The 23,236-nt window shown below is 38.0% G+C and overlaps 1 protein-coding gene across 5 annotated transcripts in view; it reads right to left on the bottom strand.

Annotated features, from left to right (window-relative positions):
- The window catches only part of LOC124720389 (zinc finger protein ZFP2-like), a 201,001-nt gene that overhangs the window by 65,360 nt on the left and 112,405 nt on the right, over positions 1–23,236 (bottom strand). For 4 of the 5 annotated variants that reach the window (XM_047245726.1, XM_047245725.1, XM_047245723.1 and 1 more), the window contains 2 exons: positions 19,935–19,972; positions 4,755–8,517 (listed from right to left, as the gene is read on the bottom strand). In XM_047245726.1, the coding sequence (XP_047101682.1) occupies positions 7,002–8,517; positions 19,935–19,972 (1,554 nt within the window). In that variant the 3' untranslated portion in view covers positions 4,755–7,001. Of the gene's footprint in view, positions 1–4,754; positions 8,518–19,934; positions 19,973–23,236 lie in introns of those variants that run through there. The other variant, XM_047245727.1, reaches the window with a different exon arrangement.

Here is a 23,236-nt window from a genome sequence, read left to right on the forward strand (position 1 = left end):
GAGACCCCATATTGACCACTTCTCTGAATATCTATGAGGGAGTTCTTTGTTTGGAGCGATCCATTCTCCCACATACCGACATTTCTCCCGCCATCGCAAGTTCCTTGCCATATGTGGATTCTCAATGAGAGCCTCAATAGTTGTCAAGAAGCTCTTTCTTGATTTCAGCCTCATGTAGTGGTTGGGCTTCCTTCGTTGTGGCCTTACTTTTCTCATATTTCGCAGCTACCTAACATCTCATTTCAGGAGGAGCTATGCCAGTGAGGCAATGGAGTTTGTCCACAGGAATAGATCTTAAGCAACCCATGATAATCTTGCAAGGCTGATTTAGAGCCTCATCTACGTTCCTGGCATGATTGGACCTGTACCATGCATATTCAGCAGTGGAACAACACGGTGCATGGTTTAGCACCCCATGATGTACCTGTCAATTTTCGCACTGTTATTATCTCTGGATGCCACTTTCTGTTTGGTGTTTAGTCAACGCATTTTATATGTTAGCGTGCAATCCAGTATTACTCTAGGATTTTTGCGAGTAGGATTATGCTCGAGTACGGTATCTCCCCAGGATATATTTAACGATCTATTTGCCCGTTTATTCTTCAGGTGGAAAGTGCAGATCTGAGTCTTGGCAGGATTAGGTTTCAAGTAATTCCCATAACAGTAAACAGTGAATTTTTCCAGATATTTTGATAGCATATCTTCTACAGACTGAGAACAGTAAGCCTGAGTGGTGATAGTGCAGTCATCAGCATAAATAAAGCTTAAGGTTCCTTCAGGGATAGGTTGATCGTTGGTATAGATGTTGAATAATAGCAGTGCAAGCACACTGCCTTGTGGCAGCCCATTTTTCTGATTTCTCCACCTACTTTTCTTACCCTGAAATCCCACAATAAATAAATAAATCTGTAATTCTGGAGAAGGTTTCTAATATTGCACATGCATGTGAAGCCTTTAGTTATGCCATAACCTTTATTTAGAAGGACCCGATGGTTGATCATATCGTAGGCTGTGGATAGATGGATGAACACAGCACCTGTAATGAGCCATTTCTCATACCCATCTTCGATATGTTGTGTTAAGTTTAATATTTAAGATGTGTGGCTCTTCCCTTCTCTGAAGCTGCTTGATGTGGTATTAGAAGATGCTCCACCTTTCTAATCACTCTCTGAAGAATAAGTCTCTCCAGTATTTTGTAGAGGTGACAGAGTAAAGAGAGTGGTCTATAATTTTTGGGATCTTTCCTATCCTTTCCATGTTTCGGTATGGCAGTTACTCTTGATTTTTCGCCTACTTTAGCGATCTTGCTCTCTCAAATACAGTTTCCCATAAATTGCAGTAACCAAAGCATTTTAGCGGAACCAAAATTCTTGATTTGTTCAGCTCTAACATCTAATTTACATTTATTCAGGACTGAATTCAATTCTTCACGAAAGAAAGATGGAGATAAGACACTATTCTCTTGATCTGTTTGCCTGAATAATTGTTTCCTCTCTATATTTGTGGGTTTAGTTGATCTGTCATGAATCAGGAGTCGGTAAGCAATTTGGTCTGGTTTAATATTAACATACGTGTTGACCTGAGTGTTCTTACTCAGACGATGTAATAGCCTCCTGGCCTTTTGTCTTCTTTTACTCACGTCACAGTCTGTCATTAATTGTATCCATTCTTCTTTCTTAGCCTCAGATATTAAAGAGAGGACATTCTGTGCAAGGCTTGATGTGGCTTCACTGAAAGGATCTTCTTCCAACTCCCTGTAGTACTCTTGAAGAAGAGAGGTCGTTTCAGGGGTTATACCCTTGATATAGTTCATTCTGCATCTCAGGAGGAGGCATTAACGATGTTAACAAAATTCTCATATTGATCTATCACAGGACCTATAGTTAAATTTTCTCATCTAATAATTTTGAAAATTTCTGCCAATCAGCCGTTTTGAAGTTGTACCTTCGTCTGAAAGGGATTTCATGAGGTCTTACTTATGGGAGAACTTGACACATAATAGGTCGACGTTGTGTATTCGGTATGGGCTTAGAGACGTATTTAGTGCAGGTATTAAAAATACTTTCACTAACGAAAAGCAGATACGGATTATAACCAGTGTCCACTGTAGAAGGAATGAGGTAGTTTGCTGTCATGAAGGAGTGAGAGATGGAAAGTTTCAGCCCACATGAGGACAGCCTCACCATTTTGATCCTCTTGACTGTACCCCCAAGCAAGGCTGTGACTGTTGATATCAGGTATCACAATAGAATATTTCCCTGTAATAAAATTTTCAGGTGGGGTGAAGGAAAAATCTGTTGCTGGAGGTTTATATGCTGATGTGACTCTACAGTTACTTAACAGTAATAATTTCATTATTCTTATCTGACCGACGAATACTACAGACTTCAAGGTCAGGTCTTATAAGGATGGCGCTTCCATACTGTACATAATGTGTTTCAGCAACCAGTTTCATTCCAGGAACAGAAGGACATCTCTGCTGGGTATCTATATATTTCTTCAACACAAGGTATCACAGTACTTGGTGTGGCACATGTCTTGCAAGAGTTGTTGCTTGCAGGAAGGTATTCCTTCAATATTCATGGATATTATAGTCAACACTGGCCCAAAAACGACTGTTGATTAGATGTCTCTAATACTTCTGGTGTGAAAGGATCGGCTGCCGGGTTATTGTGACATTTCCCAGGGTACACATGATTGCAATTCGTATCTCTGTATTTATCATCAAACATTGCAATCTTCAGGCAGGCTCCTTTCGTGTACCCCATTATTAGATGAGGCACTAACTCTGGAGAGATCATAATTATTTGTAGTAATGCAAATGCTTAAAAAATGTCCCCTAGCATGCTTTACGGTAACATTTGTTGAAAATCAACTAACCTGAGTATAATCAAATAGACTTAGCTAATGGGACATCCACAGGGGGATACTGGTGCATCTCAATCTGTTCTTTATGAGACAATGTATGAATTGCATAGATCTATCTCTTGTGCCATGCACTGTAACCAAAGATATGAAACTATGTCGATGTGCAACTGCCTAGCTCCAACGTGTACAAATTTATGGGTATAAATGTATGAGTGAGCTACACCTGCAGTCCTATGTGGCACACTATTTAACTTACCTTTAGTAAACGTAGCCACATTAAACATAAACCATAAAAAATTTTAATAGCAGGAATACGTAATACAGAATCCAAATAAGTAGCATGAATCTGCAAACTATTTTCACAATTTTATATTTTAGTGAAAAGCAGCTTTTCTAGCTTTATATGAAACCTGTATCATCTTCCAACAAACTTCATTCACTCAAGTAATTTCAAACAAAAAATACTCCAATTCTGTTAACAACAATATTTAAAATCATAGTTTCTTGATTTATGATTCAGTTTGGACTCAAGATAACACTAACATTAGTCTTTCGACAGATGTCTAACAATACATGTTTCAAAAAGATCCATTTTGGACAGGAGTGCAAGGCAACAATTATAGTGTCTACATGATGTTCCTAAGAACTTTTTGGTTATAAAATGCCACGCATATTAGCTTGAAGTGCAGTGGTGATAATGTGAAGACATTCATTACAGCCTTTTTGGAATTTGCCACATATATTTCAGCAGTACTATTGTCAATATTTCCCATTGCTTCTGTCACTTGAACTCTTATTTTAATATATCACTGTGGGTTACTTAATTTTTTTCAGAATCTTTAGAATCATCACAAGCGTATTTTCAGTGATGAGTCCATTAAAATAGAAGAGTTACAAGCCAGAATTTAAGCTTCATGTGAGTATAGTATTGTAAGTTTGTGAATTCAAGGCTCTGTTCTTACCTGAATAATAATAGTAATGATTTTTGTCTCAGCAAGCATTACTGAGAGAACAAAATATTTTTGTTTTGATTAAAATAGACCAACCACAAAAAGCACAGTACCAACAGGAACTGAAGTAGAAATATGCAAATAAGTAGCTGGAGTCAATAGTGTAACAACATTACTATAATGAGAATGAAACAATTTAAAATCCATGCAATTTCCTTCCAAGTCACAACCAAAATTTCTAATGAAGTGTGTATGAGGATGGGAGCCGACAAACGATGAATAGATCAGCATTCCCTAAATATTTAAAAGCCACTGCAGTATTGTAGCCTAGATAGCAGCACACAATTATGTTGCAAGAACCATCATGAGAGATACATTCTCATTACAGTAAAAAGACACACAGCTGAAAGTGTTGCAAACTTCAGATATGCCTATCACTTAATAAAAATAGTCTCAAGTTTTGGAAAGTATGACAAAACTTAATAAACGAACTACCTTACACCAATAAGAAATTGGTGAGAAATCGAAAACACTGACCAAAAACAAACACTATGAAATATAAGACAAAGCATTAGTAAAGATTTCTGAAAACCTCACATTTAGTCAGAGAAATTATGGAAAATACACACTATGAAATTATGTTTAAAGCAGATAAAAGACAACGAAAAAAATCAGGTTAAAATAAAGCAATTAGAAAGAAAGCAAATTTAATAAATTAACTTATTACAATAAAAATTATGCATTTGGATTAAATTCATATTCTAGTAATCACACTGAGCTCTTATAACTGTCCTCATGTTTATACAAACAATTGGAATTATTATCTGACACTACATCATGACAGTTTTCCCACTGATGTTTGTACAGTAGTTACATGATATTTAAAAACAGACAAATAATTAAAAGATTTGATGCATAGAATTAATCATCATTTAATCAGAATTATGTACAGGGATTTTTAATACAAATATTTTTCACAAGAAATATGGCACTTAAACTGACAATAGTATATTGGCATAAAATTTAATGAAACATGAAAATTTGAATTACTACATAATTTACCAAAAGATCCTTTTGTGTCAAGATACACTGTTGATCCAAATCATTATACCCACTTCCCTAGGAGGAGTGTGTGCTACCCAGTGGCATTTTTGTTATGTCAAGTAGTAACGAAACTATATAACCAGCAATGAATGGGTGATCATTCTAGTTACAGTATGTGTAAAAAACTGGCATAAATAACTTTGCCAAAGAGCAGATGGTTTTGCCTGGTGCCTGGGTAAGTGCAGCTAAAAAACAGTGAATCTGGTTGGCTGCTCAGATGCTTCTATCATTAGCCTCTATGGAACATCTTTGAAAGATGGTATATCCACAAGTTGACAAAAGGTTGTAGGATTACCATGCATTACCTAGAACAAGGAGATCAGAACCTAGCTGCTCTGTAAAATGGGATTGATGGCAATCTGTGGAGACAGGAGAAAATGCTTGAGCAGGCACATGAGTTTCAAGCTATTCAGCAGACACTGTTGAACATGAGGCCCCAAGTTATATAACAGCTTTGTATTCCCATGTTGATCTAACAACATTGTCAGTTACTATAGTAATACAAATGGGATAATTGAGATTGGACTGCATACCAATAAAGATGTGTCACGTGTTGGGATAAGTGACATTTCTTGTGGACCAGGTCACTGGTTGTGCCCTGATGTGCCATCACCCAGATGAACAGTTGTTCAACACATGCACAACACAACAGGTGCAGAAAGTTGGGGGCAATGTCATGCTATGGTGGATATTCATATGAGACGCCAAGAAACAGCTGGTCATAATTGGAAGCACCATGACAGATGTGGAGAACACGAACATAATTGCAACCTCTGTGTCACTTAATGGTTGATGTATTCCCTGGTCACAATCACAAGGTCAGAATCACACTGTAATGGTTTGAGCATCATGATAGCTCACACTGTTGTCTTTCCCACCTCATTAAATCATTATGAAACGAATTTGGGATGCTATTGCACACCAACTACACAGCAACAAACTGATAGCCTGCAGTAAATGGGAACTGTGTGAGGTGTGTGTAGACATATAGTCCAATTTACTAGTGGAAAACTAACGGAGTACTAATGAGTCCATACCATACAGAAGCACTGTTGTATTGCAGTCTGAAAGTGCTACTAGGCAGATGATTACAATTTTTGCCTGATCTCTGCATACTTGCCACCATCAGTTATTTCCTAATGTAGAAGTAGCACAGATAGTTCACATGTGTGCAAATTTTGATCACACAAACAGCATTCCTATTAAGAAGGCATACCTCAGTAACATGTTTGCATAATCATGATATTTTTGTATCTTTCTCCATCGTTGAGAAAAATAGCCTGAGTGATGGACGTGTAATAAACACATTTATGCTGTCGCCTGGGTACTGCCTACAGCTTCATGAATATTGAAATGGCAGTTTCTTTCAAATAATTAGCACCATACTGGTAAATTCTCTTGAAGAATATGGAGTCGTGATTACTGCATAGGACTTCTACTCAAACAAGTAACAGATATCTCTCAATGCACCAATTTCTGGTAGACAGATCGTTATAGCATGGAGCATTTACAACAAAAAATTGCAATGTGTGCTTCATATATTGTATTTAGTATGCAACTTCTTTGAACATGAAGCTGTGAAAACGGATTTGTCGTATTTTTTGTGACCTTTCTGTAGCACATGCGAACAATATTCATAACGCACTTGTGGTCTCCTTTGAACATGTTTAAGTCTACAGACCTCAACAATACTTTGAGTGGTCTCTACGTAATGTGTATTATTGCATGCTTCTAAAGATGATAGACTGGATTAAAAGATTCCCAGCAAATATCACATCTGTGTAGCCTTCTTTTCAGTGTGTAGTGATAGCTGTTTCTTGAGGTTACTCGAGTTTTTATACAATTTGCCAAAAATACTACATTTGTGTGGTCGTTTACCGGTGTGTACTAATGATTTCCTTGAGATTACCAGAGTAAGAAAAATATTTGCCGCAAGTATCATATTTGTAGGGGTTCATTCCTGCGTGTATTTTCAGATGACCCAGTTCTGAAAACGATTTGCCACCAACATTGACTGTGTGCCCCTGTTCAGTGTGTATTAATTCGTGTTTCTTGAGACTGCCCCACTGAGGAAACGATTTACGCAACACTATATTTGTAGGGTCTCTTTCCAATATGTGTCAACAAATGCCTCTTGAGATGGCCCGACTGAGTAAATGATTTTCCACAAACTTCGCATTCGTGGGGTCTCTTTCCTGTGTGTATTAACATGTGGGTCTTGAGATGGCCCGACAGAGTGAACGATTTTCCACAAACACCGCATTCATGGGGTCTCTTTCCTATGTGTATTAACGAGTGGGTCTTGAGATGGCCCGACAGAGTGAACGATTTTCCACAAACACCGCATTCATGGGGTCTCGTTCCTGTGTGTATTAATTCGTGTACCTTGAGATTGCCCGAACGAATAAACGATTTTCCACAAACAGTACATTTGTAGGATCTCTTACCAGTGTGTATTAATCCGTGGCTCTTGAGATGTCTCGACTTAGTAAAAGATTTTCCACAAACATCGCACTCGTGGGGTCTCTTTCCTGTGTGTATTACGTTTTGGGTCTTGAGATGGCCCGACTGAGTAAACGATTTTCCAGAAACACCACATTCATGGGGTCTCTTTCCTTTATGTATTAATTCATGTCTTTTGAGATTGCTCGACTGAGTAAACGATTTTCCACAAACACGGCATTCGTGGGGTCTCTTTCCCGTGTGTATTAATTCGTGAGCCTTCAGACTGCCCGAAAGAATAAACGATTTTCCACAAACACCGCATGCATGGGGTCTCTTTCCTGTATGTATTAATTCATGTCTTTTGAGATGGCTCGACTGAGTAAACGATTTTCCACAAACATGGCATTCGTGGGGTCTCTTTCCCGTGTGTATTAATTCGTGTACCTTGAGACTATTTGAACGATTAAACAATTTGCCACAAACATCACATTTGTGACGTCTCTTTGCACTTAGCACAGTGTGGACATTAACATGATCACTTGTACACAAAATTCCATAGTCATCACATCTGAGTTGCTCTGCAACTTGTGTCACAGTATGTGTATTGCTTGTGTCACTAAAGGATTTCCTTAAAGTTTTCATGGTTTCCTTGGATGAAGATTGCTTCTCAGTCTGTTCCACGATTTCTTCTCGTACACTTTGTAAGGAGATGATGTTTTCATGGTAATCACTGCATTCAAGTTTCTCACTGTTGGCAGCTGATAATACTTGGTCACCCTCACTCATTCTCAAATGTTCTTTCAAGCTGTCATCAGTGGGCAATACCTCACCACATGACTTACACACATATGCAGGTGCCTGCACACCATCCATGTGGATGAAGATATGCATTATGAGTCTGTATTTTGAAGGGAAGCTCTGTAGGCAGAAACTACAGTTAAACTTATGGAATTCCTTTTCCCTGATGCTACAACTTAATCTAGTGCCACATAAGCTGTCTTCATGTGAAGTCCGTAACTTGGTATAGTTATGAGACATACTGAAATCTGTTGACATCTCTGTATCTATCTTCTGATCGTCATCGACTAGTCCTTGATGTAATGCTTCTTGATACGAAACGTTACAGCTGTCACCAGCACTTTGAATGAAACTGAGGAAGGAGAAAAGAGGTGTGAAATGTTGATTTACATGATACAAAAAGCAGTATTTCACCATCCACAGAATCAGGGACTATAAACCGAAAGAAAAAATGTATGGGTGTCACAGATAACTTATTCAGTACATGTAAGTGATTTAAAATTATCATGACATTCTGCCAGAGCAATATAATTTTTATAAGGCAAATGATCACAGGAAATTCAATAACGACCAGTCTCATTCAGTGCTGACTGGGTTTCCTAATTTTTTAGTAGGTACTGTTGTTTAAAAAAGTCTTGTAATATTTTTAAAATACTGTTCAACAATCTTTTAGATCAAATTATTACTTTTATTAGATATAATATCCCCCAGTTCTTGACGTAACAGTTTCCTCCCAAAAATAAAGGAAAAGAAAAGAGAAATTAATGATTTTAAAATAAAAATAAATCACTCTCTCCAAGTGGATCTTTCTTTGTTTTGGAGAACACTTTGAGCTTAGAGTATAAATTCTTAAAAGCACTCATGATAAATTTATTTCACAAAGCAATTAAGCATGGCATTTTATTTGATTCCAAATGAATCCCCAACTACCACAAACATCACATTTATTATTGGCTAGGTAGTATGGCCATCAACCAGGTGGACAACACCTGTACAGGAACACATACATAAATTTCCAGACTGATGAACAAATGTGAATGACACACACAAATTATTCCGAATTTAGAGTGCGTTGTTAGCAGCACAGCTTATGTTTAGCCCTTTCTAATTGACATATTGTCTGTCAGGCAGGATGCCAATGCAGTTACAGCCTCCCATTCGATAGTATCTTCACAACTCCTGGTCCCCTGGAGTTTCAATACATCCTCAACTGAATCACACACCCCTATCAATGGTGACATCAGCACAAATCATGTACAGTCCATCCTACCATAGTCTCCTGCGAGCAAGTGATGGCAGTAGGCGCATGGTCTACCCGTGTGATATCTGGGTATAATCATTCCACCTGCAGCTACCCCATTCCATCACAATAGAACTGGACATCTTTGAGCTTCCCAATGAGGTCATTGGAGTGTGGATATGGCTGTGGGTGTGTAGGAGCATGCACATACTTGCATGCTATTATTCTATCCTGATTGCTGCTTTTGACTGTTTTGTCTTTTGATGGATATGTGGTTTCAAGTAACCAATGACAGCGAAACATTACAGTTTGATTACATCAAAAACTGAAATTTTGCTGCCGTAGATGGCTATGCAGAGAAACATTTTAAGAAATATTTCTGTCTTGAGTTCGCTCATAGAGGTTAGCCTTAAAAGCTCTGAACAAAATAATCATGATCTCAGTTGTGCTGCAGATTGTTAATCTTTGTTTTCTTGGATATATTGCACCTCATATAGTTGTGGTAAGGTTATGACATAAGTTTAAATTCAAGGCTACAAAAGGCTGTCTAAAATCATCAGACACTAAGTTAATGTAGAATATTGTATCCCACTGACTACAGTACTGTATGTTGAATACCCTTTTGGGTATGCCCTATGTAGGTATATTTCTTATACAGTCGCTTCCACATCTGCCGGATTATAAGAGTAGATGCCTGGTGTGCCCATAATCAACGTGGCTGAAAACACCTCCCACTTTCAAAGCTTACAGATAGCATAGATGGCAGGCACTGACTTTCCCGAACACTCCTATGTAAACATATACAAGGAGGACACAGCCACAATTACACATATTTCCCACATATCAGATAAGGGAAAGGCAGTGTATTCCAGCCATTCACATTCTCAGGGTGGAGCAATATCCTTCAAATGTACACTGGATGTGGGTGCGCAGTTTCTTGGATGCTACAGACGAAGTATGCCACATGCTGATCGAATTTTTCTTGTCATTTGGCTTACACCTTACAGTAATTATTGTGCAATGTATCATTTTCGCCTGGGTTCAGTAGAACAGGCAAGATTGCTTTCTCACATAAAGCGGAAATTTTCCTTCTAGTTCAGCTGTTATGTGGCACTACTTGAAAATAAAAAGTCATATCTAGGTTTCTTGTGGCATTACATCCACCCTGTCTGAGCTATCTCCTTTTCTCCCCTCAGGTTTTTAGATTTGTTCCTGACTGATACAGCAGTTTCATGGGCTATCACAACAATAGTAAATCCTCCTCATCATTACTCATACTTTTGTTGAGCCAGCAGACAAAAGAAATGACGTTGACAGCTGTTCTGGGCTAAATATTCACTGTAGATGAACAACATTGGAACTATCACCACGCTTTGCGCGAGGTGAATACTGTGGGTTGACACTCACTTCCACAACAGGACAAGTGCACCAACAGTGTGGTGAATCTACCTTGCAATAACCATAGTCTGGCAAGATGTAAGCAATTTTGAATATCTCCAGATGGTAAAACAATCCTCTGTTTGCTCCATGTGGTACCCACCTCAGTGACCTTTTGACATACCTATGTGTGTAGGTTACAATTATAATGAAGCAGGATTAGAGATTAGTTGTGAGAAAATAAATAACTGTGCTGAAGTAAATTCTAGCACTTGTAATCAGAAGACATAGCTCATCTCACAACGCACCAGGAGATGCTGGTATTACACCTGCAAATTACTGACATTAATATCTCCTACAAATGAAATGGCTGGCAAAATTTTAGGGCAATATTAGCAATGCTTCTTGCAAAGAGGATCTTGGCAAATCAAAACAAAATCTATTGTTATCATTGAGTAACTGCCCTAAGAATTCATACAGCTAGTGTCTGATCTCAGTCCTCACTTATCCCTCACACACAGCAAATAATACAGGTTGCCCATCCAGCTGTCCTTACCCCCACTGGAAACCAGTCAGATACTGTGCCCTGACAGCATGGGAGTATTGAAACATTTACAAAGTGACTCGCATGAAATACAGTGATCTTCTACAGATAAAAAGTTTCATTTACTCAACATGTGCTATCAAAACATGAATTTTCCATTGCAGTATAATAGTAATTAAACCAATGATAAGCTTTTGGTGTTATTACTACAAGGCATTAGGGAGATGACAATTTGAAGGTTTTCACTGTGGAACTTTATGGTTCCATCACAAAACCATCAATATTTGCATCACATGTGATTCATGGGATATAGGGTATTTGTACCTGATGCTCTGAAAGTGCCAAGTCTCATTATTTGGACAGCTATTATCTTATATGTTTTTTCTCCAGTGAGTATGGTGGTGGTGTAGGTTTCAAGTATTTTCTATCTAGTTCTTTTGGGATAGAGTAGAACATCAAGTAACACCCCCCATCAGTTGCCACAACCCTCAAGCCATCATCAAATGTGTTCTTGAAGACATTGCTAGTGAAACTTCCAACACTGAATATACCAAGATGTCCCATTGGAACAACCTTCTCATAACGAAAGTGAATGACACAGCAAATATCCTAGTCTTTTGCTGGACAGTCATGGTTCAAGCTGGTAGAATTGTTGCAACACATATGTTCCTGATTCATATACAGCTTTCTGATATTTCTCATAGAGTTCTTGTCCTTTAAATGACACAATGAAATCCCACAACAAAGCTTGTGATATTTGGGACTTATGGCATCATGTCAAGATTGATTACGTGAGCAGTAACACATGCTGTTAACCCTTATGAACTTCAGTTTAATATTGTATCTCTTAACTGCATCTTACCATTTTAGTTATTCATAATTTTCCTCAAGAATGTGTTGCCTCATTTCTACCAGCCCTTCTTAATTGCTGTGTAACGCCTGAAAAATAACTTATGATAAACAAAAACTTACTATAGTGTTGTGAGAATATATGATATTTAGTGTACAATTAAAAAGTCTATCAGCATCTCCACGGCACAATGTCATGATTTCCTAATTTTGTGACGTTTTGGTAATAGCTAAGTTATTTCACATGTTTCAGTTGTGTGGCACCCACTTACCATATTAAACATTTATCTTGCCAAAGTGAAGTGACATGCCTGCCTTAATGAAACTGGGAGACATACAGTATATAAAACTGCAATGGAAGGATATCTACGGAGAGTCCACACGCTAACATGAGGTTAATGAAGATGGATGGCCGGTCTTTCTAGTAGTACAGGTACCAGCCACAACCATACCATATGCTAGGGAAATTATTTTGCAATTCCTGAGGACATGGTGCTCTGCTGTATAGTTTAATGATAATGACATCCAATTGGGTAAAATATTCTAGTAGCAATATAGCCTCCCAATAAGATCTCTGGGAGGGGGCTACTCTGGTGGATATCATCAGGGGAAAGAAACAATATCACTATAAGTGAGAGTGTGGAATGTTAAGTCCCTTGATTGATTAGGTGAGTCAGAGAACATGAAATCAGAAATGGATAAGTTGAAGTTCGATATGGTGGGAATTAGTGTGGTGCATGGGAGGAAGAACAACATTTCTGGTTAGGTGGGTGCAGAGTTATCAACACAAAATGAAATAGGAGTAATGCATGAGTAGAAGTAATTATAAATAATAATACAGAAAAGTAGGTAAACTATTATGAACAGTACTGTTGACTCCAAAACGGCCTTACTGTGCTGGTACTGCAGACGGCTGAAAGCAAGGGGAGACTACAGCCGTAATTTTTCCCGAGGACAAGCTGCTTTACTGTATGATTAAATGATGATGTCGTCCTCTTGGGTAAAATATTCCAGAGGTAAAATAGTCCCCCATTCGCATCTCCGGGCGGGGACTACTCAGGAGGACGTCGTTATCAGGAGAAAGAAAACTGGCGTCCTACGGATCGGAGCGTGGAATGTCCGATCCCTTAATCGGGCAGGTAGGTTAGAAAATTTAAAAAGGGCAGTGGATAGGTTAAAGTTATAGTGGGAATTAGTGAAGTTCGCTGGCAGGAGGAACAAGACTTTTGGTCAGGTGATTACAGGGTTATAAATACAAAATCAAGTAGGGGTAATGCAGGAGCAGGTTTAATAATGAATAAAAAAATAGGAGTGCTGGTTAGCTACCACAAACAGCATAGTGAACGCATTATTGTGGCCAAGAAAGACACAAAGCCCATGCCAAGTACAAGTTTATATGCCAACTAGCTCTGCAGATAATGAAGAAATAGATGCAATGTATGACAAGATAAAAGAAATTATTCAGGTAGTGAAGGGAGACGAAAATTTAATAGTCATGGGTGACTGGAATTCGTCAGTAGGAAAAGGGAGAGAAGGAAACATAGTAGGTGAATATGGATTGAGGGGAAGGATTGAAAGAGGAAGCCGCCTTGTAGAATTTTGCACAGAGCATAACTTAATCATAGCTAACACTTGGTTCAAGAATCATAAAAGAAGCTTGTATACCTGGAAGAATCCTGGAGATACTAAAAGGTATCAGATAGATTATATAATGGTAAGACAGAGATTTAGGAACCAGGTTTTAAATTGTAAGACATTTCCAGGGGCAGATGTGGATTCTGACCACAATCTCTTGGTTATGAACTGCAGATTGAAACTGAAGAAACTGCAAAAAGGTGGGAATTTAAAAAGATGGGACCTGGATAAACTGAAAGAACCAGAGGTTGTAGAGAGTTTCAGGGAGAGCATAAGGGAACAATTGACACGCATGGGGGAAAGAAATACAGTAGAAGAAGAATGGGTAGCTCTAAGGGATGAAGTAGTGAAGGCAGCAGAGGATCAAGTAGGTAAAAAGACGAGGGCTAATAGAAATCCTTGGGTAACAGAAGAAATATTGAAATTAATTGATGAAAGGAGAAAAAATAAAAATGCAGTAACTGAAGCAGGCAAAAAGGAATACAAACGTCTAAAAAATGATATCGACAGGAAATGCAAAATGGCTAAGCAGGGATGGCTAGAGGACAAATGTAAGGATGTAGAGGCTTGTCTCACTAGGGGTAAGATAGATACTGCCTACAGGAAAATTAAAGAGACCTTTGGAGAAAAGAGAACCAGTTGCATGAATATCAAGAGCTCAGATGGGAACCAGTTCTAAGCAAAGAAGGGAAAGTAGAAAGGTGGAAGTAGTGTATAGTGGTCTATACAGGGGCCATGTTCTTGAGGACACTGTTATGGTAATGGAAGAGGATGTAGATGAAGATGAAATGGGAGATATGATTCTGCGTGAAGAGTTTGACAGAGCACTGAAAGACCTGAGTCGAAACAAGGCCCCGGGAGTAGACAACATTCCATTAGAACTACTGATGGTAGACTTTTGTCATGACTGGTTCTCCCAAGGCCATCTGGTGAGCACGATGTATGAGACAGGCGAAATACCCTCAGACTTCAAGAAGAATATATAATTCCAATCCCAAAGAAAGCACGTGTTGACAGATGTGAAAATTACCGAAATATCGGTTTAATAAGTCACAGCTGCAAAATACTAATGCGAATTCCTTACAGACGAATGGAAAACCTGGTAGAAGCCCACCTCGGGGAAGATCAGTTTGAATTCCGTAGAAATGTTGGAACACGTAAGGCAATACTGACCTTATGACTTATCTTAGAAGAAAGATTAAGAAAAGGCAAACCTACGTTGCTAGCGTTTGTAGACTTAGAGAAAGCTTTTGATAACGTTAACTGGAATACTCTCTTTCAAATTCTGAAGGTGGCAGGCGTAAAATACAGGGAGCGAAAGGCGATTTACAATTTGTACAGAAACAAGATGGCAGTTATAAGAGTCGAGGGGCATGAAAGGGAAGCAGTGGTTGGGAAAGGAGTGAGACAGGGTTGTAGCCTCTCCCCGATGTTATTCAATCTGTATATTGAGCAAGCAGTAAAGGAAACAAAAGAAAAATTCGGAGTAGGTATTAAAATTTATGGACAAGAAGTAAAAACTTTGAGGTTCGCCAATGACATTGTGATTCTGTCAGAGACAGCAAAGGACTTGGAAGAGCAGTTGAACGGAATGGACAGTGTCTTGAAAGGAGGATATAAGATGAACATCAACAAAAGCAAAACGATGATAATGGAATGTAGTCAAATTAAGTCAGGTGATGCTGAGGGAATTAGATTAGGAAATGAGACACTTAAAGTAGTAAAGGAGTTTTGCTATTTAGGGAGTAAAATAACTGAGGATGGTCGAAGTAGAGAGGATATAAAATGTAAACTGGCAATGGCAAGGAAAGCGTTTCTCAAGAAGAGAAATTTGTTAACATCGAGTATAGATTTAAGTGTCATGAAGTCGTTTCTGAAAGTATTTGTATGGAGTGTAGGCATGTATGGAAGTGGAACATGGACGATAACTAGTTTGGACAAGAAGAGAATAGAAGCTTTCGAAATGTGGTGCTACAGAAGAATGCTGAAGATAAGGTGGATAGATCACGTAACTAATGAGGAGGTATTGAATAGGATTGGGGAGAAGAGAACTTTGTGGCACAACTTGACCAGAAGACGGGATCGGTTGGTAGGACATGTTTTCGGGCATCAAGGGATCACAAATTTAGCATTGGAGGGCACTGTGGAGGGTAAAAATCGTAGAGGGAGACCAAGAGATGAATACACTAAGCAGATTCAGAAGGATGTAGGTTGCAGTAGGTACTGGGACATGATGAAGCTTGCACAGGATAGAGTAGCATGGAGAGCTGCATCAAACCAGTCTCAGGACTGAAGACCACAACAACAAGAACACTGTTGACTCAGTTCCATAGGCAACACAGATAAAAAGGCAAAACTATCTATAATTGTACAGGCACGTATAATTACTAGCTCTGTCAATTATGAAGAACTTAAAAGAATATATAAGCTTGTACCTAGATAAAATTTTGAAGTGGAGCAAGCCTTCAACCATTAGGATTAAAAACAGTGAATTTCACAAAAAGGAGAAACATAGTGCCCTATTACTACACTCATAAATTCTTGAAGGTAGCAATATGTGAAGATACCAATGATATCATCACACTGGTTCAGTTGTAGGTACAGCAGTCAGTCCATTGCTGGGATACCACAGAAATCCAATGCTTTCAAAACAACTGTGTGACTCACCTCAGAACATTGCCAAAGGGGTGTGTGATGCATATCAAATAGGTCTAACCAGGGATATTAATCTTTTACTTCACATTGCTTTGCAAGGAACAGATATAGATCTAGACATAGTGGTCACACTCATCTGTGAGCATTTACTAGGTGAAAAATGGTAAATGTTTACCATGGATATACACAGTAAATGCAGAATTGAATCATTTCCAAAAAATGATTTTGCAACCTCATGAGTCCAGCCTTCCTATACAACAGGTCAAGTGGCTATTACAGTTCAAACACCAAAAAAGCACAGCCACAATTTGGGATGAGGACATCTTGTGCCAGGAAAAAAGAGCTTTACTGAACACAAAGGAAGATCTGATAGTGCATTACAGACAGAACAGCAGAATATTTCACTATGCACAGTTTGTTGTCTTCTGAAGTAGTTAGAGCTCTGTCTACCTTGCACAAGATACTTAAGTCCAAGGAGTTATTCTTCCCTTGCTCTTACTTCCATTCTGTATCATGGTTTTTTTAGAGAATAAGAATATTAGGAAAATTATTAACACAATTGATAACATTTGTCCTGTAATTTCACTCTAGTTCTGTGGTGACAAAACTTTCCTTCTATGATCGAAGCACAACTGATCAGTATTCATTTTACTGTCATTGCCAGATAAATCACTGTCAGTTTTGCTCCCAAATCAGCCAAGTTTGCAATGTGTGCATTAAGCCCTTTTGGGGAATTGTACTGTGTGAGATTTCCCAAATTCAGACATTGGTAATTCTAGGCATCCTTTGTTGTAGCTTCTCAAGTCACAAAAGATGACTCACCAGTTAAGTCTTCATGGCCTTACTAAAGCTGACTACAGCAGCTGCTGAAATTTAAGATCATGATGGTGGCCTGTAAACTGTCAATACAACAAGCTTATGTTTCCCAATCCACATTGCTGACACAGTATTCAAAGAGCTGTTCACCCCAACATTCATTAATCTGAAGGGGCTGAAACTTGACTCCAGTTTTTGGGTATATAACCACTCACCCTTTCCTCTTACTCATTCTACATGGTAGGACATTAGCTTGTACCAATCACATTGAATTTCTGTGACTTCCATGTCATATTCAATTAGAATAGTTAGCACTATACAGCTGCTGACACTTCACCTGCACTTTAGTTTGATTCTTTTTCATAAAAGAAGTACACTGTTTTTATTAAGGAACCAATACACAAACTAGCTGGTGTATAGAATGTGTTAATATCCTTACTTCTCTGTAATATTTTTACTTATCAATAATAATAAACTCACTCAAGGTGAACACTTGGTTAACACCAGCAAAATATCTGTACTGGCAGTGATGTTCTTGATATTATACAATGTTTTAATCGTTAACAAATTTCAGTCAGCATGAATTACTAACTTTTTTTGGTCTGTTGCATCATTACATTTTTCATTAAACCTGAATTGTCAACGTTTTTCCCTTTTCCTAATGTTTCTCTAGCTGACTTTTATGCATATCATTGCTCAACAATCGCCATCAACAAGGAAAACAATTGTGACACCAACGGTGTGGAAAACTAGATTCCATCAACAAGTGCAATTCCATGTTGAAATGTGCTTTTATGTTCTTTAAACAGGGCCACTATTAGTAACATTGAGTTCCAAGCAGTGAAAGGGTTGTCATGCCATAGGAATGACAAAGCTTAGATCAGCAATAGAAACTGAATATTCGTCAGGAAGCAGAACATGGTGTATTGAAAAACAGCACAACAGGCAGGAAGCTTAGACTCAGCAAATTTAGATTATCCACACTATGTAAATGAAAAGTTCTTAATTCTGCTGCACTGGGTTCCAGGTGCAAATCAAAGTGATTTCACAGTGTTATGCATGAAGATGCTGAACATTTACTTTTAAATGGTTCAAGCTATATGTGCACTTCCAATGTATCTTTAAGTGGAACTATAATTCAATCAACAACAAATGAGACTGCAGAAAAAATTTAGACATTCAAAACAGACATCAGGTGTTTTGCTTATTGACTGTGTAAGTTCCAAAATAGAAGCCTAATTTCCTGCTAAGTGATTGGAAATGAAATGAATAAAGTTGATGAAGAAGGGGCAATTATTGATTGCATGAATTGGACCTAGTGAGAGAAAAGTTTGCTATATATTACGCCAGCAATGGAGGCAAAACTAGGATTTCTTTACAACTTCTACCAAGTCAAACCCACAAAATAAAAGATGACATGTGGCATGGTGGAGGCCAGCTGTAAACATTGTTTTTAACTTTTGTACTTGTCTGTAATTCATACAACATAGATGAACAACAATCTTGTGTGACCAGTAAGTCTGAGAAACTGATATGTTTTAAGAACATGAAATTAATGCTTTACCTTGCATCTACTCTCATTATTGGAAAGCTTGGATTGACAGTTAATGATAAATGGCTTTTTTGTTTTAATATTAACTAATTTAAATGTTCACTTTTTACTGCCAAATATGTTAAGTTCCCTTCTGCCTTTGGATCAAGGCATTATTGTTGCTATGAAGACATTGTATCACAAGCCATTTGTGCTATCCTTATTGCTGAAAACGAGATGGAAGCATTGGATGCAATACAAGCTGGGAATCAGTTCCATCAGTTTACTTATAAAACTTACAGAACTGTTTTAGCAATTCCTGGAGACATTATGTTGGCAAGTTAGATGGTGACAACAATATCACGTCACCTGACAATGGAAAATTTTGCAAGACATTTAAAATCCTGAATCTGGTGTACAAACATTTCTGTCTGAGGTGTAAAATACATCATACGAATGTGAGGAGGACAAGACCATTTTGCCTACCCACCATGAAGTGTTAAATGCCTTGGACACTTTAGAAAGTTTTGCTGCAACATCTGAACAGATCATTAGTTTTACAGACGTTCTTACAGCTGGCCATCTAGTTAGCAAGCATTTTTGTTTCTTTCTGTGGCAGCACAATGTGTTGAATGTTTGCCATTAGAAAATTATCTGCAAGTGCAATTTTTCTGGAATTTTTGTTCCTCTCTGTGACAACATAGTATACTAGATTTAGAACATTATTTGAGTGTATAATTTTTCAGGATACAGTACAGTATCTAATGTAAGGGCTTTAGTTTTCATTTTTGTTGTTTATGTTGTTACTGCAAACCAATGTTATAAGTTGGACTGATGTACATTGTAATATCGTAAAGCTCCTTTTTAATCTTCTGCAATAATAGAACAGTTGATATAGTAGCGTTTTCTCTGATAATATGCATAATATTGCTGTAGTCTGTATATACTGTGTGTATATACAGCAAATGGTTAATATACAGAAAAATAGAACTCCAAAAACAGAACTTTTGAAAAATAACTTCTGGTATTTTGGTCCATAGGGGTTATTATTTTTCTTTCACTTTGAGTAACTAAAAATTTATACTGCTCAAAAAATTCTGCAGTGAATAATAAAAAACGTACCTTAAACTATCAGATGCATTTCTTATTGAGGCTGCCACCTGAAACAATACAAAGAATTATTGGCGATTTAAAATTGATGAAACAGTAAATAAATAAAATTGTATTAACACCCACTAACATCTGATTGTTCCAAACAATAGTTGGAAATATTATTATCAAAGAGACACAACATAACTGCAGCAGTTATTGAGGAAAATTATAAGTAAAAATTAACACTTCATTTCAGCACTTTGCTTTTAGCTTTGTAAATAATTATAAAGACACTGATTTATTTGAAAACAAATTTCCAACTTGATACTTCAAAATTAAAAGTGTGAAACATCATTCACCTGCCATGCACATACAGTAAGGTGAAGTACCAGAGAAAAATGTAAAAAATCGTCAAATTTTTATTGATGAAACAGGTAAAGAAAAGAACAGAAAAAAGTTCTATCTGAACTGGTATTGAATGTATTTTCTTCACAACTGTTGCACTGAATATTATGCCATATCACATCAGTTTCATCCACAGAGGAAATTAAGGAGTACAGCATGACATGAAAGTGATAGGAATTATTACATGAAGTGCTGTTATTTTATAGGCATATAAATGGCAAAGATTCGTGTATTATCATAAATAGGAAATAAACAACATGGTTAACGTGAGGACAGTGTGCTCTTCAAATGAATGAATAGGCTTTCATACATACAATGAATACATATGAAGAATCAATGAGCATGTGGACAACTACAATAGCACTAAAATAAGTGTTACTCGAGTCTAGCAGAAGACCATTAAGATCAAGGATAATCAAAAGATTCAGTCATCAAACCCAGAGATGATCACCTAATGCGAAACATGTCAGATTAAACAAACTATTTCACATTAACAGTAAAGACTGAGTCATCTCTGAAAGCAAGTTGAATTAAGGTAACTAAATCAGGTAATTTTTCTCAAAAATAACAACTGCACTGAAAATGAGTAATAACAAAGATAAGGGTACTGACAGTCGGATACCTCTAATTTCCTCACACTGATAATTATGGGCGATGTTTCCAGATTGCATCGTCATCATCATCATCGTCATCGTCATCCCATACATTAACTTATAAGAGATAGTGTCTAAATTTAAAATTTTCTTGTTACTCCTATATCCTTCTCAATTTCTTTACATACACAATGTGATCAAAAGTATCCAAACACCCCCAAAAACACAGGTTTTTCCTGTTAGGTGCATTGTGCTGCTACCTACTGCCAGGTACTGCATATCAGCGAACTCAGTAGTCATTAGAGATCATGAGAGAGCAGAATGGGGCATCCTCAGAACACACGGACACTTCGAATGTGGTCAAGTGATTGAGTGTGACTTGTGTTGTATGTCTCTTTGCCAGATTTCCACACTCCTAAACGTACCTAGGTCCACTGTTTCTGATGTGATAGTGAAGTGGAAACGTGAAGGGACACATACAGCACAGAAGCATACAGGGCAACCTCGTTTGTTGACTGACAGAAACTGCTGACACTTGAAGAGGTTCGTAATGTATAACAGGCAGACATCTATACAGACCATCACACAGGAATTCCAGACTTCATGATTATTCACTGCAGGTATTACGACTGTTAGGTGGGAGGTGAGAAAACCTATACTTCACCGTCGAGCAGCTGCTCATAAGCCACACATGACGCAGGTAAATTCCAAATGACGCCTCGCTTGATGTAAGGAGCGAAAACATTGGACGATTGAACAGTATAAAATCGTTGTGTGAAGTGAAGAATCAAGGTACACAATGTGGTGACCTGATGGGTGTGTGTGTGTGTGTGTGTGTGTGTGTGTGTGTGTGTGTGTGTGTGTGTGTGTGTGTGTGTGTGTGTGTGTGTGGCAAATACCTGGTGAACATCATCTGCCAGTGTGTGTAGTGCCAACAGTAAAATTCGGAGGTGGTTCTGGTGTTATGGTGTCATAATGTTTTTCATGGAGGGGGCTTGCAGCCCCTGTTTTACATGGCGCTATCACAGCACAGGCCTACATTGATGTTTTAAGCACCTTCTTGCTTCCCACTGTTTAAGAGCAATTTGGGGATGGCAATTGCAGCTTTCAACACGATCGGACACACCTGTTCATAATGCATGGCCTGTGGCAGAGTGGCTACACGACCATAACAAACCTGTAATGGACTGGCATGCATAGAGACATGACGTGAATTCTTTAGAATAGTTTTGGGATGTTTTGGAATGCTGACTTAATGCCAGGCATCACCGACCGACATCGATTCCTCTCCTCAGTGCCAACACCTGTTGAGAATGGGTTGCCATTCCCCAAGAAACATTCCAGCACCTGATTGAACATATGTCTGTAAGAGTGGAAGCTGTCACCAAGGATAAGGGTGGACCAATGCCATATTCAATTCCAGCATTACGGGTGGAGGGCGCCACGAACTTTCAAGCCATTTTCAGCCAGGTGCCTGGATACTTTTGATCACACAGTGTATGTCATCGGTGGTCTTCCGAATATTTATATCCATTTCTGTTTTCCATGTGTCGCTGTTTAAGTATGTTTCATGGTCTTTCTGGACTCTTCTTCGATTTATTGTCATCTTGTGAGAGTCCAACTTCTTCTGTACCTATGATCCATTTTGAACTGTTTTTGCTAGTGCTTGCTACCTCGAAGATTTGCCTTGTGAGCCTGTCGTCAGTCATCCTGTGATGTGTCCACAGAATTTTATCCCTTTTTATCTATAGGTGTCCGTTATTGTTTCTGTCTATCTATAGATCTCTCTAAAGGGCCTCTTTATCCAAATTCGTTCACAGAAAACTGGCCCAAATATTTTCCTGAGAATTTTCTCAGTCAGTCATTTTTGCTTGACCATGAATCACAGTATTTTCTACTGTAAAGAGTTACTCCAGCAGTACTTTCGCATTGACTAAAATAGATTTTTTGTTATGACAACTCCACATCAGTTGACAAGCTTTTGAGCAAGAAACTCCTGAAGTTATGTTTGACAATAAGGGAGGATCACACTTTTCAAAGACTGAAGATTTTGAACAGTGTGATCTCAAGATTTCAGCTGCAAAACTTGTGGACAAATGATGGCAGGATGATGGTGAAGACCGAAAATAGGAATGATCAGTCTGCAATGCAGACAGGACGTTTGAAGCTAAAAAAAATTTCAACTCTTGTTGCCTCTAATTTTGTGTGTTTACTTTCATGTCTATTTTGCAAAGAAACAATTTATTTTACTAATATTATACTTAAAACAGTTTCCCCTCTTATTATTCTCTGTTTGTCTATGTTTACTTTTAGTACAAATTTTCTGCTCAATTC

The sequence above is a fragment of the Schistocerca piceifrons genome, chromosome 11 (assembly GCF_021461385.2).
Source record: "Schistocerca piceifrons isolate TAMUIC-IGC-003096 chromosome 11, iqSchPice1.1, whole genome shotgun sequence".
In the NCBI taxonomy this organism is placed as follows: domain Eukaryota; kingdom Metazoa; phylum Arthropoda; class Insecta; order Orthoptera; family Acrididae; genus Schistocerca; species Schistocerca piceifrons.